This window comes from Pholis gunnellus, assembly GCF_910591455.1.
Source record: "Pholis gunnellus genome assembly, chromosome: 4".
Lineage (NCBI taxonomy): Eukaryota > Metazoa > Chordata > Actinopteri > Perciformes > Pholidae > Pholis > Pholis gunnellus.
The window spans coordinates 22,793,559-22,813,419 of NC_136530.1; the positions used below are offsets into that span (position 1 = coordinate 22,793,559).

General features: G+C 41.5%; 2 protein-coding genes across 2 annotated transcripts; one reads left to right on the top strand and one right to left on the bottom strand.

The window, feature by feature from the left end:
- The first annotated feature begins 2,743 nt into the window (after positions 1-2,743).
- On the top strand, positions 2,744-6,261 carry cpt2 (carnitine palmitoyltransferase 2). The gene is made up of 5 exons (XM_079157602.1): positions 2,744-3,155; positions 3,435-3,515; positions 3,626-3,732; positions 3,822-5,126; positions 5,276-6,261. Exons 1-5 carry the CDS (start codon positions 2,965-2,967, stop codon positions 5,602-5,604), a joined length of 2,013 nt encoding a protein of 670 aa, XP_079013728.1. The 5' UTR covers positions 2,744-2,964; the 3' UTR covers positions 5,605-6,261.
- Positions 6,262-7,890: 1,629 nt separating this feature from the next.
- LOC306694677 (NLR family CARD domain-containing protein 3-like) lies at positions 7,891-18,539 on the bottom strand. The gene is made up of 11 exons (XM_079157615.1): positions 18,368-18,539; positions 18,120-18,149; positions 16,098-16,217; positions 14,994-15,107; positions 13,830-13,908; positions 13,452-13,674; positions 11,486-13,289; positions 11,215-11,388; positions 10,681-10,845; positions 9,983-10,029; positions 7,891-9,841 (listed from the first exon to the last, which is right to left on the bottom strand). The coding sequence occupies exons 2-11, from the start codon at positions 18,125-18,127 to the stop codon at positions 9,258-9,260; spliced, it is 3,318 nt and encodes a 1,105-aa protein (XP_079013741.1). The 5' UTR covers positions 18,128-18,149; positions 18,368-18,539; the 3' UTR covers positions 7,891-9,257.
- Positions 18,540-19,861: the final 1,322 nt, after the last annotated feature.

The window sequence follows — 19,861 nt, forward strand, 5'->3', positions numbered from 1 at the left end:
TGTTGCACATTTAATAGCCCAGTCACTATAATCTACATTTAATAGCCTACATAACACACAACCAACAATTCTACAAACCATGCTACTTGTTGTTTATTTTTACTTGTATTGTTTTCTACATTGCAGGCCGCCATTGGTGTCCACTCATCTCTGTATTTTCTGAAAATCAATGAGCACACTCTTGAAACCTGCTTGAGTTGTTTAATCCATCCAATAGTTGATTGATGCAGTTCAAATCCTGACCATATCCATGTGCACTTAAACTGCACAGCCACATAATGTAACCGACAGATATTGATGTTGAACTGTGATGGATTACACAACTGAAGTATAAATTTATAGAAACAAATAAAGCATACATTTAACAACTGTATTGAAGGAGCTAACACTTTCAGACACTAGAGTTCATAGAGGCAGGAGAGATACTGGTTTAATTTATGTGCTCATTTCGCAGCCACATAAGTGAATCTGAGTACGCATTTTAGTGAAAATTAAGCAAAAATGATTCCTTTGCACTCTAGTGTATAAACTATGTTATTGACAGTTATACAATTTAGCTAATGGTGCTGTTCCAAAAGGTTTAAGTGGAAATGGAGGAGGAGGCCTATTGTGTTGTCTGCCTCTCAGAGAGTGCTGTAACATCAGGTTTGGACAACTATCCTGGCTTCAAATTGAGCAAAAGCAGTGCTGCTCTCCCAAGCATGTCTTATCACATACATATTGCATTACAGTCAAATAATCGATAAACCGTAAATTATTACAAGAATGTTCCCACAAGATTCTGTGGGAACATTATAAATGATGTAGACTGAGAAACTGTGATGAGGTAAGCATATATATATATATATATATATATCAACATGTGCTGGATATGATCCAATCAGACAGCCAATTTAAATGTGATCTGATTTCTGTTGTCTATTAAGGTATGTAAATTACACTGCATTTAATGTGCACAGCATGAGTGGAGGCAGACATCAGAAAATCTCACCAGTCAAATGGCAGCTGTGCACCCAACTCGATCACTCTCACCCGTGATGAGAAGCCAAGCGAGGCTGGCCCTCTTCCTGTGGTGTGTGTGTGTGTGTGGGAGGGGGGGGGGGGGGGGTTTACACAGTTTAGTGATCTTAATTTACAAATCAGGAAAGCACTGCACTCTGCTGGCCACAAGACCACATAGTAGAAATGCATGGTTCACAGCAAGTGAGCCATCACTCTTTCTGCACAATGCATCAGAAACCTGTGAATGTGTTTTTTAAATGTCATACTGTATGTTTGATTTTACATGCGGTATGTTTGCATTGAACAGACTATTGGTTACTGCCTGAACTCAAAAAGTTGCATAATCATTACCAATACCACAGGTATGAATACAATTATTCATACCTGTGGATGAAATAGCTCATGTGAAAAGGGAGCTGCCTTCCTCTGTAAATGACTTCACATCTGAGGGGTAATTATGCTCATGGTCAAAATGACAATGGGGTTTTTGTGGCTTGCATTTTGAATGATAGTGAATATTAAGTTGAATCAGATACAAATAGAAGGTATAGGTATAGAATGTGTTTCAGATAATAGATTAAAACACACGCACACACATGTTTTGTCCTCTAGTCTTTACTATAAAATCCCAGTCCATGACAACCATCCTAACACCCTATCCCTGCTTATCCATCATATCCTATAAAACATCTTTCATGCATTCCTGCAGAACTACATGCTGACAACTGACTCCCCTTCCCAGCATCCCTCCCACAAACCTGTCTGGTGTTCTATCATCAGCTTTGTTTAGTGCATTATGTCCCAACCTTAACCTTGTCAACACAGTTTCCTCTCTCTCTACCCTGGTAATGTTAACTCTCTTTTAAATTTGATATAGATCCCTCCCTTTCCCGTCTCTGTCCAACCTGTCTTGCCACTTTTGGTTGATTTCTCCCCAATTTAGACACTTGACCTCTGTCTAACTTCTACTAATTAGCTTTTTTTTTGTTGTAAAGCCCTGTTTGCCAACTCATCCACCCTCTCCTCTATGCACTGCAACCCACAGGATTTTTACCTGACCTCCCTGATCTGTTATCCTTGTGGCACTAAAGCACTAAATACAGTATATCTTGAAGGCTAAGGCTGTAAAGTTACTAGGGCTAAGTATGAGTCTGAGTAAATCAGCACCATGTCTGTTTGTTTCCACCCACCTGAGTGGAACCAACACTGCCAGTGTCTCCACTATGTAAACCTCAATTATTGGATCTTCTTCTGTTGAGTCCAATTCATTCTGATAGAAATACCCGGATCTTCTGCATTATGGAGCCTCGTTGGTCAGAGGCAGGAACATAACTCTGGAATTGGCTATAAGTGCATTTTACATCTTTTAATAAGTCATTATTTAAATAAAGGCTATTCATGTGTTTGCACTGGGAAGTTGATTTACCTAAAAAAAATGACAGAACCAGTGCTCTGTCTGAAATAAAGTGTATCTATCTATCTATCTAAGTTAAAAAGTATTTCTGAGCCCCATGGTATCACGTGACGGACCCAAAAATAAATCCACTGTTTGGCCATAATGTCAAATTAGTCTCAAAGCCAGACGCACTTCCTGGTGTCTATCTGCATGATTATACGGCTCTCGCTGTAACCTCCAAACGTCAAAGCTCCAGTTACACTGCGCATGTGTAGACTGTATATCGGAAGGTGACACGCTGCCCGGTAGGTAGGCGTAGAAGAAGAAGTCACGTGACATGTTAAAAGTTAAACTTCCTGTCGTCAATTCAGTTAGTATTTGTTTATTGTTGCTCTAATTTGTCATTTTAACTGTTTTTGTAACAACTCGGGAGTGGAGTTTATATATTTACCAGCTAATGCTAGTTGCTGAGACCCGGATGTATCTTTAGGTTTGACTCGTATCCGTTAGCTTCAGTTGGTGTGCTTTACGTCATCAATAACCTGATAACTAGTTGGGTGTTCAGTATGCTAGCTAGCACCATGGCCAGTCCGCTTCCAATGCAATGTGTTGCCTCTCTGAGGAAATCCGGAATTCATTTAAGAGCTGCTGCTCTGGGCATCAATACGCGAAACTACAGCAGCAAAAAGGGGTCTTCAACAGAGTATTTGAACCGGAGTGTTGTACCATCGATGCATTACCAGAAGAGTTTACCCAGGTGAGGAACCGAATGTCTGACGCATTTATCACGTTACTCTACCGTCAACATTTAGCTTTGAACCAACACGACTTGGGTCTAGTTTGAATCGAAACTACCTTGGAAATGACAGGTGGAGGTAGCAAGGTGTTCCGAGTTAATAATGAATGTAGGTGAAAGAGCACACTTGATTTCAGGTCAGTGACCACTAGGGGGCGTTTGCATGACATCTACTGACATGTCACATTTACTGGACTGTTCAGAGGCTACATTTGGTCACTCGTTTTTTTAATTGTTTAGACTACCCATACCAAAGCTGGAGGACACTGTCGGGAGGTACTTAGCTGCACAGAGGCCTATGTTGGATGATGACCAGTTCAGGTGAGTTTTCAGAGGGAAAATCAACCTTTTAAAAAAGGTTATTTGAAACTTACTGGTCAAGACTTACTACTTGAAACTTACCGGCAACAATCTAAACTGTGAATCCTTAGAACAACAGAGAAGATTGCACTGGATTTCCAGAACGGTGTGGGGAAACAGCTGCATGAGGAACTGGTAGCTCAGGACAAAAACAATAAACACACAAGCTACATCTCAGGTGAGTGTGTCATTCTTACTTACCACCCTGATATTGAGCATCTCAAATGCTTACAATCACTGATGAATGTTTGATTTATTTTCTCTCAGGACCATGGTTTGACATGTATCTGTCTGCTCGTGACTCGGTGGTGCTGAACTTCAACCCCTTCATGTCCTTCAATCCTGACCCCAAGACCGAGTACAATGAGCAGCTTGTGCGGGCGACCAACGTGGTGTGTTCAGCAGTGCGCTTCATGAAAACACTGCGAGCCGGATTACTGGAGCCAGAGGTTTTCCACCTCAACCCGGCAAAGAGTGACACAGACAGCTTCAAAAGGTTCATCCGCTGGGTCCCGTCTTCACTGTCTTGGTACGGAGCGTACATGGTGAATGCTTACCCCCTGGACATGTCTCAGTACTTTCGCCTCTTCAACTCAACTCGGATCCCGAAGAGGGGGAGAGATGAGCTCTTCACCGACGACAAAGCGCGACATCTCCTAGTTATGAGGAAAGGCAACATGTATGTGTTTGACATTGTAGACAGGGATGGAAATTTGGTGGCGCCTGCAGAGATTCAGTCCCACTTGAAGTACATTTTGTGCGACCCAACGCCAGCGGCTGCCTTTCCTCTCGGGGTCCTGACCAGTGAGAACAGGGATGTGTGGGCCGGGCTGAGGGACAAGCTGACAGCTGCTGGAAACGCAGAGGATTTACGGATTGTTGACAGCGCCCTCTTCTGTCTCAGTCTGGACGATGAGAGCATGAAGGACCACATCCACATCTCCCACAACATGCTGCACGGCAACGGCTGCAACCGGTGGTTTGACAAGTCCTTCACAGTCATTCTGACCAAAGATGGACAGGCAGCCATCAATTTTGAGCACTCCTGGGGCGACGGCGTAGCTGTACTTCGCTTCCAAAATGAGATCTTCAAAGACACAACGGAGCGGCCGCTGGTAAACCCGGGTTCCGCCGCTGCTGCTGTGGATTCAGCCTCTGCGGTGCGCAGACTGCAGTTCAACCTGGACAGCGAGCTGGAGAATGGCATCAAAACAGCCAAGGAGAACTTTGACTCAACCGTATCGACACTCACCATTGATGCCATGGAGTTTAAGAAAGGTGGCAAGGCACAGTTGAAGAAGAGCAAGATTAGTCCGGATGCTGTGGCCCAGCTGGCTTTCCAAATGGCTTTCCTGAGGCAGTACGGACAGACCGTAGCCACATACGAGTCCTGTAGCACTGCAGCGTTCAGGCATGGCCGCACAGAAACCATCCGGCCGGCCACCATACACACAAAACGATGTTCACACGCCTTTGTTTTACAGCCAGGGCAACACAGTGTGGAGCAACTACAGGCCATGTTGAGTGAATGCTCCAAATACCATGGACAGCTCACCAGGGAAGCAGCTATGGGTGCGTATAAGACTTCCAATTAGTGAAAGTGGTTCTGCAGACATATTTTTGGGGTCTGTTTCAGCTATTTCAGACACAACTGGTCTCAAAACGCACACACACACCTTCTGGTCTTCTGTACTAACCACTTCTTTTATTCCTCTCACTAGGACAAGGTTTTGACCGTCACCTGTTTGCCCTGCGATACCTGGCTAATTCAAAGAACGAGGCTCTGCACAGCCTTTACTCAGACCCAGCTTACGCCGCCATCAACCACAACATCCTCTCCACAAGCACCCTCACCAGTCCAGCTGTGAATCTTGGTGGCTTTGCCCCGGTGGTGCCTGATGGCTTTGGCGTTGGCTATGGCGTCCATGACGACTGGATCGGCTGCAATGTGTCCAGCTACCCGGCTCGCAACGTCCATGAATTCCTGCAGTGTGTCCACAAGTCCTTAGAGGACATTTTCACTGTCCTGGAAGGAAAGACACTCGGCTAAGAAACAAGTGGTTGTCATCAAAAATAATTATTTTTATGGAACAGTGGTGATTGATTAACTTCTCTGGGCAACTATGCAGTAAGTGAGATGAATATGAATATTTAATACACCACAAAATAAACACAAGGAGAATAGCAGTGCTTAAATATTCTATTTTCATTAATTTCATGGTTGACATGTGTTTGGTATTAAAACAAGGGATCTTGTCAATTTATCAAAATTGATCTAATGGAAAATAAATGATAGTGTAAACCTTTGAATGCAGGCATGAGCCATGAGATTTATTGTATAATAAACAAACACATTGAACCTAAAATACTAGAAAAAAAATGACTTTCCACTTAAACAGATTCAATCAACTGTCTTTGCAAGACATCAGTCTGTTAAGTCAGTAGTGTACTTTAGCCTGATTTTACTGATCTGTTTTTGTTTTAGGGTGACATTATACAGTGAGAGGTGACAACATTCAAAGTGCTGATATTATTTATGCAGCATGGCTTCACAGATGTAGAACTTCTCTGCAATACAGATTAGAGTATGAAGTCAACTTCTGTGTCTTATCAAAATGTGAATTTAACAGCGCAATTGCTGATTGACACTGTAATAACTTCTCATTGATGTTTGAATGTGTTTTGAAATAAAAATGTAATGACATTAGCTCCATTATTTCAGAAATGTTTGTTGATAAATACATTTTGACATAATATATACTATACAATTCTCATTAAAGGTTAAGCCATAGTGTTGGTACCAGCAAAGGACACTTTACGAGTAGCTTAGTGTAGCACAGTACAGCTGTACCTCACCAAGAGACTGTCAATAAGACCGTCAGAACAACTTCCGGTTCAATCGAGGAGCGAGGAACCAGAAGTTGTTCTGCTCCCCCATATTGACGGCCGTCCCAAAGCTCTTATTTAGCTCTGAGGAGTGAGGAGGGAGGAGGGAGGAGGGATCTCCGAGGAGCCATGAGACACCAGAGTGAAGACAGATCAGATTAAACTAGTTTATATTTGATTATTTTTCTGATTTACCGTCTGGTTTAAATATATGTTAATTGTAGACTGAACAACAAAAACAACTTTCTTCATTTATTAGAAAGATTTGTCTTTTCATAATCTGTTTCCCTCAATAACTTTTATTATGGAAACGATTAAAGTCAGAGAGAGCTTTTTACATCATTTATCATCATTTCATTCAGTCACGTGAGGCTGATCCTTCCTGAGTTATATAATTTAAGAGAAACAAGAATCATATTCTGGGTTATTTAATAATGACGTCCCAGTCACAATTTCAAAACGTACAGATGCAAATAATTCATAAATATAAGACGAACGCATTCCGCCGGTAGAAATCGATCCTACGCTTATAAACAGAACACAGAGCAGTTTGTTAACAGACTACAGAGAGAACACACCTCTACAGTGATGAGAACTGTGTCTTTATTAGTTATTAGTATTATTAGTTACTATTATTAAGTACAGGGATCATGTGAACAGACACAAACTTCTCAAAAGTCTCTCCAGCTGTAATGCTCCGTCATCAGAAACAGACGTCGCTTCACGTGACGCAACTGAGGAAAGGACGTCTCACGTCTCTTAAAATATATTTCCTCTTTTCAGGTAAACAAAGAGGACGGCTCACGTGTGTTCAGCCTGGAGTATTACATTTACACAGAAACATTAAGGGTTATAGATGGAACAACAAATAAACATGAAATCAGAGAATATTTATTTATTTATTCATCAAATATTAGATTTTGTCATTGAAGCTGTTTTGACAAAAACAAGAAAATAGATTATATGAAGTTACTTCATCTTGTGAGGAAAGAGCCTGAAGACGTTCAAATCAGGGAGTACAAAGTATAAAATAAATACCCACAATTATGCATCATATTTTTTGTCGTTTTCATGGTAATGTGATATGTTGCAGCAAAGTGCTGTCCCATTCCTATTTACACCATTTCAAGCCCTCACGTCTCTCACACTCACCCACTTACCAGGTGACGTCAGCAAGTCCTTGAGGGTTCAGGGTTTGAGGGTTTAGGGGGGACATTGGGATTTGGCCATAGTCTTTTATCTGTTTCACGTCAGACGTGACACTATCTCTACTATACTAACGCCAATGAAAAGGTGTACAGCCTCGCTGCTTAACCGATACCCCCCCCCCCCCCCCCCCCCCCCCCCCCCCCCTCAGTGTGAGTAAGGACCTGAAGGCTTGTTCTGTGACCTCTGACCTTGGTATCAAACATACCCCAACAATCTACACGCAACACTGGACTTTGGTTGGAATGTACAAAATACAAACCAGTTTTATTTGGTTTATACAATTAAAAGATTAAAGGTTACAGAAACAGATGATGTAAAAAGTAAATAAAAGAAAAGTTAAAATGCCAAAAAGCTCAAAAGTTCAGATCACCAATAATTAAGCCTCGTCAAAAAGACTCCAAAAGAATCCTAAAAAAGCCCAGTGGTGATTCTTTGTTTTCTCCTGTTTCTACCTTTTTACTTGGAGCATCTTTAACCTCCTGGTCCATATATGGTCACAACTAAACATTAGTACATCATTGGATGAAGCCGTTTATATAGTCTTACAGTTCGTGACAGACTTCTTTAAGTTAACTCTTATTTCTAAGGTTCCTGTCTGGTCTTCCTGGTGGAACATCACTCAGGATGTCTCTTAAACAGTTAGCATGGTTACAGCATCTGACCTTAAATCCTGTTTCCTATGCTGACACTGACAAAGATCAGAGCAAAGTATGTTAAACCAAGATTATCTCATTTACTCATCTTAACCATTGGTGATTATGAAAGCATATATGATCACACATTAAAACATTAATGAAAATCACTGAAACATCATCATTAAATGAACACATGATCAGTAATAATATAAATCAAAGAATGAAAAGTTGAATCATGACATTCTGAATTATAATATATTTTCATTGAATAAACAGCTGAGTTGGTTCTTGATTAGTAGTTTGGCTCAAACTTCTTTCGTCTCTCTTGATTTGTTTCTATGAGTTTCCCCAAACTAGCACACAGTCAGTGATGAATGGAAGTAAAAGTGAACAATACAACGTGAAGAATGAAGCTGGATTTAACAAATCCTTCATTGTAAGAGTGTTAGGATGGATTTGGACATTTCTGCTTTGACATGAAGTTTATGTGGTTTATTATCTAGAAAAAACAAAACTTTGATTTCTTTTTATTTCAACGTCACTTCTCAAAGTTTGCTCATTGTTCCATGATGATCAAAGATGATGAATTTAGTTTGTTCAAATTAAAACTCTACAAGTTGTGATTCTTTTTCCACAGATGCTGAATTTGATCTAGAAAGACTCTTGTTTGACATTCGGAGGTTTTTCTTCACACAAACAAATGTTTCAAGACAACAAAGTTCAGTTTTATACACAAAGTAAAAGATGTTTCACAGATTCTCTCAGACAACACATCATTTCAGGTCATTACATGGACCTCGCTCAGCTCTTTCAGACATCTATCTGCAACACCACAAGTCCCAGAGAGCTCTCAACCCCCCAGAGTCCAGACCAGCTCAGGTACCCCTCACCTGCTCCAACTGCATTTACAACCACTGAGAGATCAGGTTGGTACTAACCAACATCAGCTGTGTGTGATCCTGTACAGACTGAACTATCTGGTCAGCAGAGAGAATGTTTCTCTAGCAGGAGGAGACTCTCCCTCCTCCAGAGAACACAGAGACACTGAGGAACCAGACCTGAACCCAAACCCAGGATAAAGAGGTTCAGTGAATGTGGTGTTGAAGGTGTGGAGGTGGATCAGTGTGTCAGATAAGACTCTGTAGAAAGACAGAGAGCCAGCAGGACAGTCCACATACACTGCTACTCTACCAGAGGAGGAGGGGGAGGAGGAGATGATATATGTTCTTGTCTTATTGTGATAGACAGAGTAACCATCATCAGTACAGTACAGACTCCAGGACAGATCATTCCATCCAAACCTACAGTCATCACTGTCTCCTCTCCTTCTGATTCCTCTGTAGCTCACTGATATACGAGCGCTTCCTCTCCACTCGACCTCCCAGTAACAGCGACCAGTCAGACCAGTTCCACACAGCAGCTGAGACCAGTAGTCAAATCTGTCTGGATGATCAGGATATGACTGATCCTCCTCCACATATGTCACCTTCCTGTTGTTGTCAGACAGTTTGAGTTTTCTGTGTACTGTGTTTGTGTCAAGTGTGAGTTCACAGGAATCTGATGGAGAGAACAAGACACAATACAGCTGCAGTTATTAATCCACCATCTGTTTGATGATGACATCAGATGTGAATGAGTGACAAACTTCACAGTTTGAAGATGCTTTGTTTTCATGAATCAAATTTAAAGCACACTTACACTTCCTCAAACCTGGTCTCAACCATCGGACTCCAGCAGGCTCCACCCTGAAAGGAAGAGGGGGGTCAGAGCAGCATGGAAACATGGACATTACATCACTGTCACCTGTAGTTTCAACAAGTCGACTCTTATCAGCCAGGGAACTGGCTCTCAGTGCAAAACAAACCAAAATGAGGTAAAGCTGAACTCCTTTAAAACAGCAAAACATTCCTATTGTGATGATTCATCAAGATGGTTTAAACAGATTGTTTCTTTGTCTTTTCCCAATAATGGCTGGACTAAAGGGCAACACACACTGGTGGTAGATTACGAGCATCAAAACATCAATCTATTGTTTGATATGAGGCCACAAACCTGCAGCGTGACGACATTGATGCATGTCAACTGACACCATGATGCCTGTCAACGTGCCAGGATACACCACTGTCCTATTTTCTAATGTTGAAACAAGATAAGGCTCCCGAAAAAAACAACAGTTTCATCATCTTCCCTCCCTGTTTTGGCATCCTGGCTAATGTTCCCTGACTACTTCTGTCTGTATTGATGGTCTGATGTGGGACACAAACAGTTTGATGAGTCTCTGGTAGTTTGAGGTCAGCTTGGTGTGTCAGGGTCATATTAACCAGACGAAGAAAAAAAAAAGATTTTCCAGCTCTACCTCCTCTATCAGTCTGTGGCTGCAGCAGACCTCTTCATACCTGATAGTTTCCAGTCTGCAGTGTGGATCCTCCAGCAGCAGCTTCACTCCTGAGTTTCCTGTATGATTGTAGCTCAAGTCCAGCTCTCTCAGATGGGAGGGGTTGGTGCTCAGAGCTGAGACCAGAGGAGCACAGCCTTCCTCTGTGATCAGACAGCCTGACAGGCTGCAAACACACAAAACAACACACTTGTCACATAATCTGAGGGAGCTGTGAGGGCTGGAAGGTTACTGCAGTACTGAGATACTGTCGGCTACTGTGGGGTTACATTAACGTTGTTACTGATTGTTTTCTAGTCACAACCAAACACTCACTAATGTCTATCAACAATCTGACAACATTACTGCTAACTCTCTGATTCTTCTCTGATATTTCAAGTAGTAACAACAGAGTGAGAAAAAACACTATAACATATGTTCATAGAAATATATTGAAACTAAATATTTGATTGAAATCAGGAAAGCAGAGACAATTGTATAAAGGTTACGAGTTTACCCATTGATTGAATTAAGTGGACATCAATAGAATTCTGACCTGAGAGTTTCAAGTTTACAGTGTGGACTCTCCAGTCCAGCGGACAGCAGCTTCACTCCTGGATCCTGCAGGTCATTGTTACTCAGGTCCAGCTCTTTCAGACTAGAGGACTGGGAGCTGAGAACTGAGGACAGAGCTTCACAGCTTCTCTCTGAGAGCTTACAGCCACTCAGTCTGAAGAGACAATGATGAAGAAAAAATAAACAATAAATAGTAAAGATAGCAGCGTATTTAAGTTATGATATATGAACCTAACTCTCTCTGTACTTACAGAGCTTTGTTGGAGGCTTTTACCACTGGCAGCAGCCTCAGAAGAGCCTCCTCTGAAGCAGAGTATTTCTTCAGGTCAAACACGTCCAGATCTTTTTCTGATGACAGTAAGATGAAGACCAGAGCTGACCACTGAGCAGGAGACAGTTCATCTGTTGAGAGACGTCCTGAACTCAGGGACTGTTGGATCTCCTCCACCAGAGAACCATCATTCAGTTCATTCAGACAGTGGAACAGATTGATGCTTTTCTCTGGAGACACATTCTCACTGATCTTGTTCTTGATATACTGGACTGTTTCCTGATTGGTCTGTGAGTTACTTCCTGTCTGTGTCAGCAGACCTCGTAGGAGAGTCTGATTGGTCTCCAAGGAAAGACCCAGGAGGAAGCGGAGGAACAAGTCCAGGTGTCCATTTGGACTCTGTAAGGCCTTGTCCACAGCACTCTGGTAGAGACATTTTGATTCAGGTTTGTCTCTAGAGACTTTAGACAACTGGGAGGTTGTTTGTTCTTCTGACAGCAGATTGACTCCAGAATTGATGAAGGTCAGATGGACATGAAGAGCGGCCAGAAACTCCTGAACACTCAGATGGACGAAGCAGAACACCTTGTCCTGGTACAGTCCTCTCTCTTCTTTAAAGATCTGTGTGAACACTCCTGAGTACACTGAGGCTGCTCTGATATCGATGCCACACTCTGTCAGGTCGGAGTCATAGAAGATCAGGTTGCCTTTCTGCAGCTGATCAAAAGCCAGTTTTCCCAGAGACTCAGTCATCTTCTTGCTCTCTGGACTCCAGTGTGGATCTGTCTCAGCTCCTCCGTCATACTTGACCTTCTTCAGTTTGGATTGAACCACCAGGAAGTGGATATACATCTCAGTCAGGGTCCTGGGCAGCTCTCCTCCCTCTCTGGTCTTCAACACATGCTCCAGAACGTTAGCAGTGATCCAGCAGAAGACTGGGATGTGGCACATGATGTGGAGGCTTCGTGAGGTCTTGATGTGGGAGATGATCCTGCTGGCCTGCTCCTTATCTCTGAATCTCTTCATGATGTACTTCTCCTTCTGTGGGTCAGTGAACCCTCTGACCTCTGTCACCATGCCAACACACTCAGGAGGGATCTGATTGGCTGCTGCAGGTCGTGTGGTTATCCAGAGGCGAGCAGAGGGAAGCAGTTTCCCCCCGATGAGGTTTGTCAGCAGCACATCCACTGAGGTGGACTCTGTAACATTAGTCAGGATCTCATTGTTGTGGAAGTCCAGAGGAAGTCGACACTCATCCAGACCGTCAAAGATGAACAGAACCAGGAAGTCTTCAAACCTGCAGATTCCTGCTTCTTTGGTTTCACTGAAGAAGTGATGAACAAGTTCCACCAAGCTGAACTTTTTCTCTTTCAGCACATTCAGCTCTCTGAAAGTCAATGGAAATGTGAACTGTATCTCCTGGTTGGCTTTGTCTTCAGCCCAGTCCAGAGTGAACTTCTGTGTTAAGACTGTTTTCCCAACGCCAGCCACTCCCTTTGTCATCACTGTTCTGATTGGTTCCTCTCCTCCAGGTGAGGCTTTAAAGATGTCTTCTCGTCTGATGGTTGTTTCTGGTCTGTAGGGTTTCCTGGATGCTGTTTCAATGTGTCTGACCTCATGTTTGTCATTGACCTCTGCAGTCCCTCCCTCTGTGATGTAGAGCTCTGTGTAGATCTGATTCAGAAGGGTTGGGTTTCCTGCTTTAGCGATCCCCTCAAACACACACTGGAACTTCTTCTTCAGGTTAGATTTGAGTTCACGCTGACAAACATCAGCAAGAAGTTCTGAATGAACACACAACAAAGAAGATCAATGAGTCAAAGACTAGATTTCAACATGTCATTTTTCAAAGAATGAGTCTATGAATATATGTTGGTCCATCTCTTGAGACATTAGTAAACGTCCAATTTATCCAGCACGTTAAATCTTTAGAGAAATCCTCTTACTGCTCTGCAGACAGTCAGCCAGCTCCCCCTGCTTCATTCTCCTCAGGAAGTTCAGTGTGATCTTCACAAATGCCTCTCTGCTGCTCCTTCTCTGCTCTTCACCGTCCCACACCTCCTCATCCTCCCTCTGACTCTCTAAGCATTCTGGGGAATCTGAACTCACAACCTTCTGGATCTTCTTCAGCTCGTTCTTCACAAAAGTGACGATGTTCTCCTCCAGCAGCTGGAACAGAATATTCTATGAATGACACAAACTAAAACCATGGAACCAAACATCAGATCCATGTTGGACAGACTGACAATCCACTGGTCTAAAATGTGCAGCATGGAGATGATTGTGAACAGAATACATGTAAAAGTAATTGTACGTGTACAGACCACAAATATGGAGTCCAGGTGTGTTTGATGCTGCTGGGCAGACTGACCTCTGGGAACATCTGAGCTCTCCTGGTTCTCTCTGTGGAGGAATCATGAAGAATCAGCTCACATTATGTTTGTACCATTCACACAAATACAACAAGTAAAGATGTTGTGTTGTCATGATTGATCACAATGAAAACCAGATGCTAAATAGATTCTTATCTCTGCTTTTACTGCTTTTATTTTACAGTAAAAGTTATTTTATTGTCAGCACGGTATTGTCAAAAATTATATCGTAGGGCAAATTCATACCGGTTTACTTTATATACCTTCTATACTTTCCACCTCTACATCAACTAGAAACAACTAGAATCTGATGTGATACTTTTTGATATTTGGTGTACAGTAGTTTCTATTCTACCATTGTGTTGTTAGTCAGATGTACCAAGACTTAATACTGTTGATCTGCCACATCACTGAAACAAAGGGTCTGTACATTGGGGAGACTTCCTCCTCCGAGTCTTTCTAGTCTCCAGACCTCTGCAACTAGAGTTAGGATTATGTCCAGAATGTTACTTCCTGTCTGATGTAAAACCTACAACAATTAGTTAAAGATATTTCAACATGTCATGATCATAAAGAGAAATGAGATCATGATGAGAGATCAAAGAGAATAAATTATAGACCACCAAAGTTGTATCTGTGTAACAGCTAGTCATCTGTTTCATCTGTTTTAAGAATTTACTCTGGGTCATAAGAACGGCGTCTTTGAAGCTAATCAGACGACCTGTAGACCAATCATTCTTCATGGACACACAGCTGGGTATCATATCACAATCATATTCTGGGTTATTTAATATCGACGTCACAATCTGAATTTCAAAACGTACAGACGCAAATAATTCATAAATAAGACGAACGCATTCTGCCGGTAGAAATCGACCCTGCGCTTATAAACAGAACACAGGACACAGTTTGTTAATAACTACAGGCTACAGAGAGAAAACACCTCTACAGTGATGAGAACTGTGTGTCTTTATTAGTTATTAGTATTATTAGTTACTATTAGCCTTAGTTACTAGTAGGTACAGTGATCATGTGAACACAAACTTCTCCAATTATGTATCATAACTAAGGATCAGAACAGCTAGCTCATTGTTTCATAAGGTTTTAATTACTTACTCTAGGTCATAAGAACGGCGTCCATCTTTGAAGGAAATCACACGACCTGTAGACCAATCACTCTTCATGGACACACAGCTGGGTCCAGGAGACTTTTCTCTCTGCTGCTGTGAACTGATAGAAACAGTGACATTTACTGAACATACAATAAAAGTTATTTCATTGTAATTAAAGTATGTCTTTGAAACACGTCTTGCTTATGTTTATTCAACATGGGATACTTGTTGTATTTCGTGCAGCTTTTTTTGAACCAGTGTGTTGTTAGTCAGATGTCTTAAGACTTAAGACTGTTGACCTGTCACATCACTCATGTATGTGGTTTGGTCCACTCCTGTCTGATAAACTAACATCCATGTTCTCCTACGCGGCTTCTCTAAACTGGCTCCCAGCCTCAGCTCACATCAGCTCCAGACTCTGGTGCTGGTCTACGGGGAAGTGAAGGGAACTGGTCCTCAGAAGCCATGGTCAAAGCCTACACTCCTCCTCTACCTCTGGACGTTTGGCTGCCCTGTCCCTCAGAGGACCCTGTGGTCTCTCATCTCCATCATCACTCTTTTCTGTTCTGGTCCCACAGTGGTGGAATGAAGTACTGAAGTCAGGGCAGCAGAGTCACTGAACATCTTCCACCACCATCTGAGAGCCATCTGTCACACGACACCTTCACACACCTGATATACATCCTGTTTCTTTAAAATATATAAACGTAGCTCTCTAACACACTTTCAGTTGTTTATTTGAGAAGAATGTGCTTTCATGTTTTCATGACATGTACCTGAAGTTCTTGTTCAGTTTGACTGCTCTGATTGTAAATCACTGTGGTCTGTAATAAACTCTGTCCCTCATTGATTGTCTGAACTCAAACACACTGTCCTGGTTGTAGTCTGGACACATATTAGGTAATAAACCACTTCCTGTTTTATCCAGGAAGTGACTGATCACTGATGTAGTTCTGGTTTTACAACTTCTCGTTACTTTTCAGAAAGCAGGACAAATAGCAGTATCATCACCTGTCCACTTTTCCTTACAGAGTACTTTAAGCAGCAGTAGAAGACCAGTTATACTGGGAAGCTGTCAGGTACATTTTTAAATGTAATTTATACTTACTCTGCAGAAGAGACGTTTCCTCCTTTCAAATCGATGCCATGTTTGTGTGACTGGTTAGTCTCGGGGGACACACAGCTGGGTTCAGGTTCAGGTCCAGGGGACTCTGGTCTCTGATGGATCCTGGCACACAGAGGAAGACCAGTAGGGAAGGTAATTCAGTTTTTAAGTCTTCAGTCTCAGCAGCTGTTGATAAAACTAGCAGCTATCAACAAGAAAAGGATCAATACAGCAACATTTTATTAGAAATATATTTTCTCATAAGAATGTGTGTGAGTGCTGTGAATGTGAAGATTATGACTAAAGAAGCTGTAATTATGTGACACGTAGCATCTTCTAGCACAGCTGGGATTTGGACTGATGACGTTTAATCAACAAGGTTCACACTGCACCAAGAAGCTAATGCCAGACGCAGAGATGCACATATACAACAAACTATTATATTATTGTAGATTAACACTTTAATTTACAAGTATAAAAATAACAGAAATGATCCATGATGATTCCTCAGAGCTCAAGATGTCGCCTTGAAACAGTTCAAAACCCCAAAATATTCAGTTTACAGTGATTCAAACAAGAGAAAAAGCTAATTGTAGAAGGATGAACTCATAACATTGGAAGAGATGAATAAATGAATGTTTGCTTGAACAATGTCTGAAGTGTGAGTGAATTATTTAAGCTGTTCATCTGTAAAACAAGGTTAACAAAGTAATGAGTGTGAATGAATCCAGCTGAACATGAAGTATGTTGACTGAGTGTAAACCTCACTGACCACCAGGGGGAGCTCAGCAGCTGAGGTAGAAACATAAAGCTCTACCCTCTGGACCTGAACACTGAGCCCTCCTCCTGTCACTCTGTGATGTGTTCAAGTGCTCTCTGTTAATAAGACCGTCATACTGCCGGGTCCACAGGGTGAACACGAGGACTTCAGTCGTTGACATGGATACAAAATGACATGTGTCATGTTGAAACTGAGATCATCTCACAGTTTGTCTAAAGAGCTGCAGTCAGCATTTGGATCAACAACTTTATTTGAAATGTTCAGTCTGCTGCTTCAGACAGTAAAACAGACACATGATGTCATTTACAGTAAATATAGAATGCTAATAAATAAACTCTTCACACAGCTCATATTATCGTGACATGAAACCCTCAGCTGATCCTCTTCACACTCACAGATGCTCCTATTTGTTTCTGTTGAATTCAACGTGAAGAAAAACTCTGACTGCAGATAACATAGAAATCTAAATGATAAACCTCAATGTATCATTACAGCAACATCAAAAACAATGACTTATAATAAGTAATAATTATTAGTTCTTGGTTCTAAAATCAGTGAAGTATCGAAGTCTGAACTGAAGTTCAGTCTCAAAAATTAATCTAACGACTGAAACTCTTTTATGGATAATTGGGATTATTATGAGTTAATGTTCAAGTGAAGGAGTAGAGAAACAGATCTCTGCAACTAGTCCTTAGACTCCTGCAACTAGTCTCCAGACTCCTGCAACGAGTCCCCAGACCTCTGCAACTAGCCCCTAGTCCTCAGCAACTAGTCCCTAGACCTTAGCAACTAGTCCCTAGACTCCTGCATCTACTCCCTAGACCTCAGCAACCAGTCTCTCAACCTCTGCAACTAGTCCCTAGACATCTGCAACTAGTCCCTATAGACTTCTCGGCATACATTAGTTCTTACTTCATAGAATGATAAGTTCAACATAACACATTGTCATTGAGCTTATGAAGTTATGTATTAACAGATAAATGGTCATTTGAGAGCACTTTAACCAACAGAGGCCTTAATAAACATGAAATATGAGCTTCATAAAAAGTATCAAAGTCCAGATTGTAGTCCAGTATCGGAACTCAATGACTGTATCTGTTTTATAGATATATAGGTTTATTATGAGTCAATGAGTCAAAGTGAAAGTGAAAGAGCAGAGAAACAGTAAACATCAAGTTAGTAAGACTGAATATGTTGAAGGGTAAAACAGTATCAAATGTAATGAGAAGTGTTGAGTGTGATACCTTTTCATGTTGCTGATAACCTGCAGCCACCTGATGAAGACAGACAGACGGGTTTATCATTAGTCTTCAGTCTCATTTGATTTGTGTCTCATCAGGAAATGGGATTTGTAGACTTTAAAGACAGCCAGCTGTAGTTTCAAGTATCTGTCTGATCAACTTTGTGCTGTGGACTCATTATCAAAGACAGGAGGTCAACACACGAACCAACAAAGAGCAGCTCGTTTGTCATGAATTCAAGTTCCACTTACTCAGTTTCTTCTCATGAACTTCAACACTCCGCAGCTCTCTGCTGTCTGGACCAGGTCTGTGTGGAAAAATAGTTTTCTGTTGATGTGAGTGGGACGATGAGCTCCATCAGGATTAAATCCTCTTCTTCTTCTTCATCAGTCCTCAGTGTCTTCAGGCTGTTGTCACACTCCAACACTCCAGTGTGAACCTGCAGCACTCAGTTCAAAGATCAGTCGTATCATGTTTATAGGACTTTATATGATATCTGTTAAAGTTTAACCCACATCTTCCACACTGGAACAAACCTGAGAACATAAAGCTCCTCCTCACTGACATCATCACTCTAACACTGTTATTGGCTTCAAAAGAGGACATGAATTCACCTCCAGAGTTGTCAATGAAGCCAGCAGGAAGGGTTCATGTTGTAGACCTGTTAGAGATCAAATCCATCAGTGGTTCTGCTCCATTTAAACCACAGACATATGGACCATTGCTGTCTTCATGTATTTGTTAAAGTGATGACATTTAGTCATTCAGACAGAGGAGACTTTTACATGGACCTTACAGCTTCATTCAGACATGAACATTTATGGAAAGAGATTCAATGAGAGAGAGAACAACAGTGAGTTCAATGATCCGTTTTCTCAGCCTCTGTTGATAAAGTGTCCTCTTCCTCTTCATCTCCTGTGGAGTACCACAAGGTTACCAGCAAAGTACTGAATCCAGTTTGAAGAGGATTCTATTTGTTGTTAAAGCACTGTTCTATCTCTGAACTCTAAGATCTGCTGACCAATCACTGCTCTTCATTCTACACTCCAGTTAAAATCTGTAAAGTCTCTAAACCAGGGGTCTCAAACTCAAGGCCGCGAATCCGCCAGCAAAAACAAATATCCCCATAGTCTAAATTATGAGATAGAAAGTCGAAGTTATGAAATGGAAAGTCATAATTATGAGATACTTAAACACACAGTCATAGAAGCAGCTCATAGGTTACATTTGACATGGAAATGTATTGTGAAGACGACTTCAAACGTGGCTTTACAACACATGAAATGCTTCACGTGGGATTGTGCAAACGCACCCTTGAAAGGATTTTAAGCTTTGAACAAAGTTATTGTAATAACTTGTTTGATATTTGTCTTTGCTACTTTCTTTAAAAGTGTGATAGAGTACTGTGGGTTTCTTAACCCTAAATTAAAAGGATTTAAGTTATAACAGAAATGTGCTTAAATATATTTTTACATTTATATAACTGCATGTACAATATTTTTACACTTGAATAAACAATAATCAAATGTGGGCCTCATGGGGGCAACACGCGCACATACTACATCCTCGAAACCAGCCATCTCACCAGTCCAGATATGAACTTTTTTGGCTTTTCCCCGGACGTGTCTGATGGGTTCTGTCTTACCTACGATGTGTTTGACAACTTGATCCGTTGCAATGTGTCCAGCTTTCCGACACGCAACGTCCATGAAGTCCTATTCACATATATATATATATATATATAT

Excerpts from the sequence above, each read along its gene's own strand:
- LOC306694677 (XM_079157615.1), bottom strand. Across the intron at positions 15,108-16,097 it reads GGAAACGTCTCTTCTGCAGA|TTCACAGCAGCAGAGAGAAA; the intron begins GTAAGTATAAAT and ends TGTTTCTATCAG. Across the intron at positions 10,030-10,680 it reads TGCAGACTGGAAACTATCAG|GGTGGAGCCTGCTGGAGTCC; the intron begins GTATGAAGAGGT and ends TCTTCCTTTCAG.
- cpt2 (XM_079157602.1), top strand. The coding sequence starts at position 2,965 with ATGCTAGCTAGCACCATGGCCAGTCCGCTTCCAATGCAATGTGTTGCC. Across the intron at positions 3,156-3,434 it reads TACCAGAAGAGTTTACCCAG|ACTACCCATACCAAAGCTGG; the intron begins GTGAGGAACCGA and ends TTAATTGTTTAG. Across the intron at positions 5,127-5,275 it reads CACCAGGGAAGCAGCTATGG|GACAAGGTTTTGACCGTCAC; the intron begins GTGCGTATAAGA and ends TCCTCTCACTAG.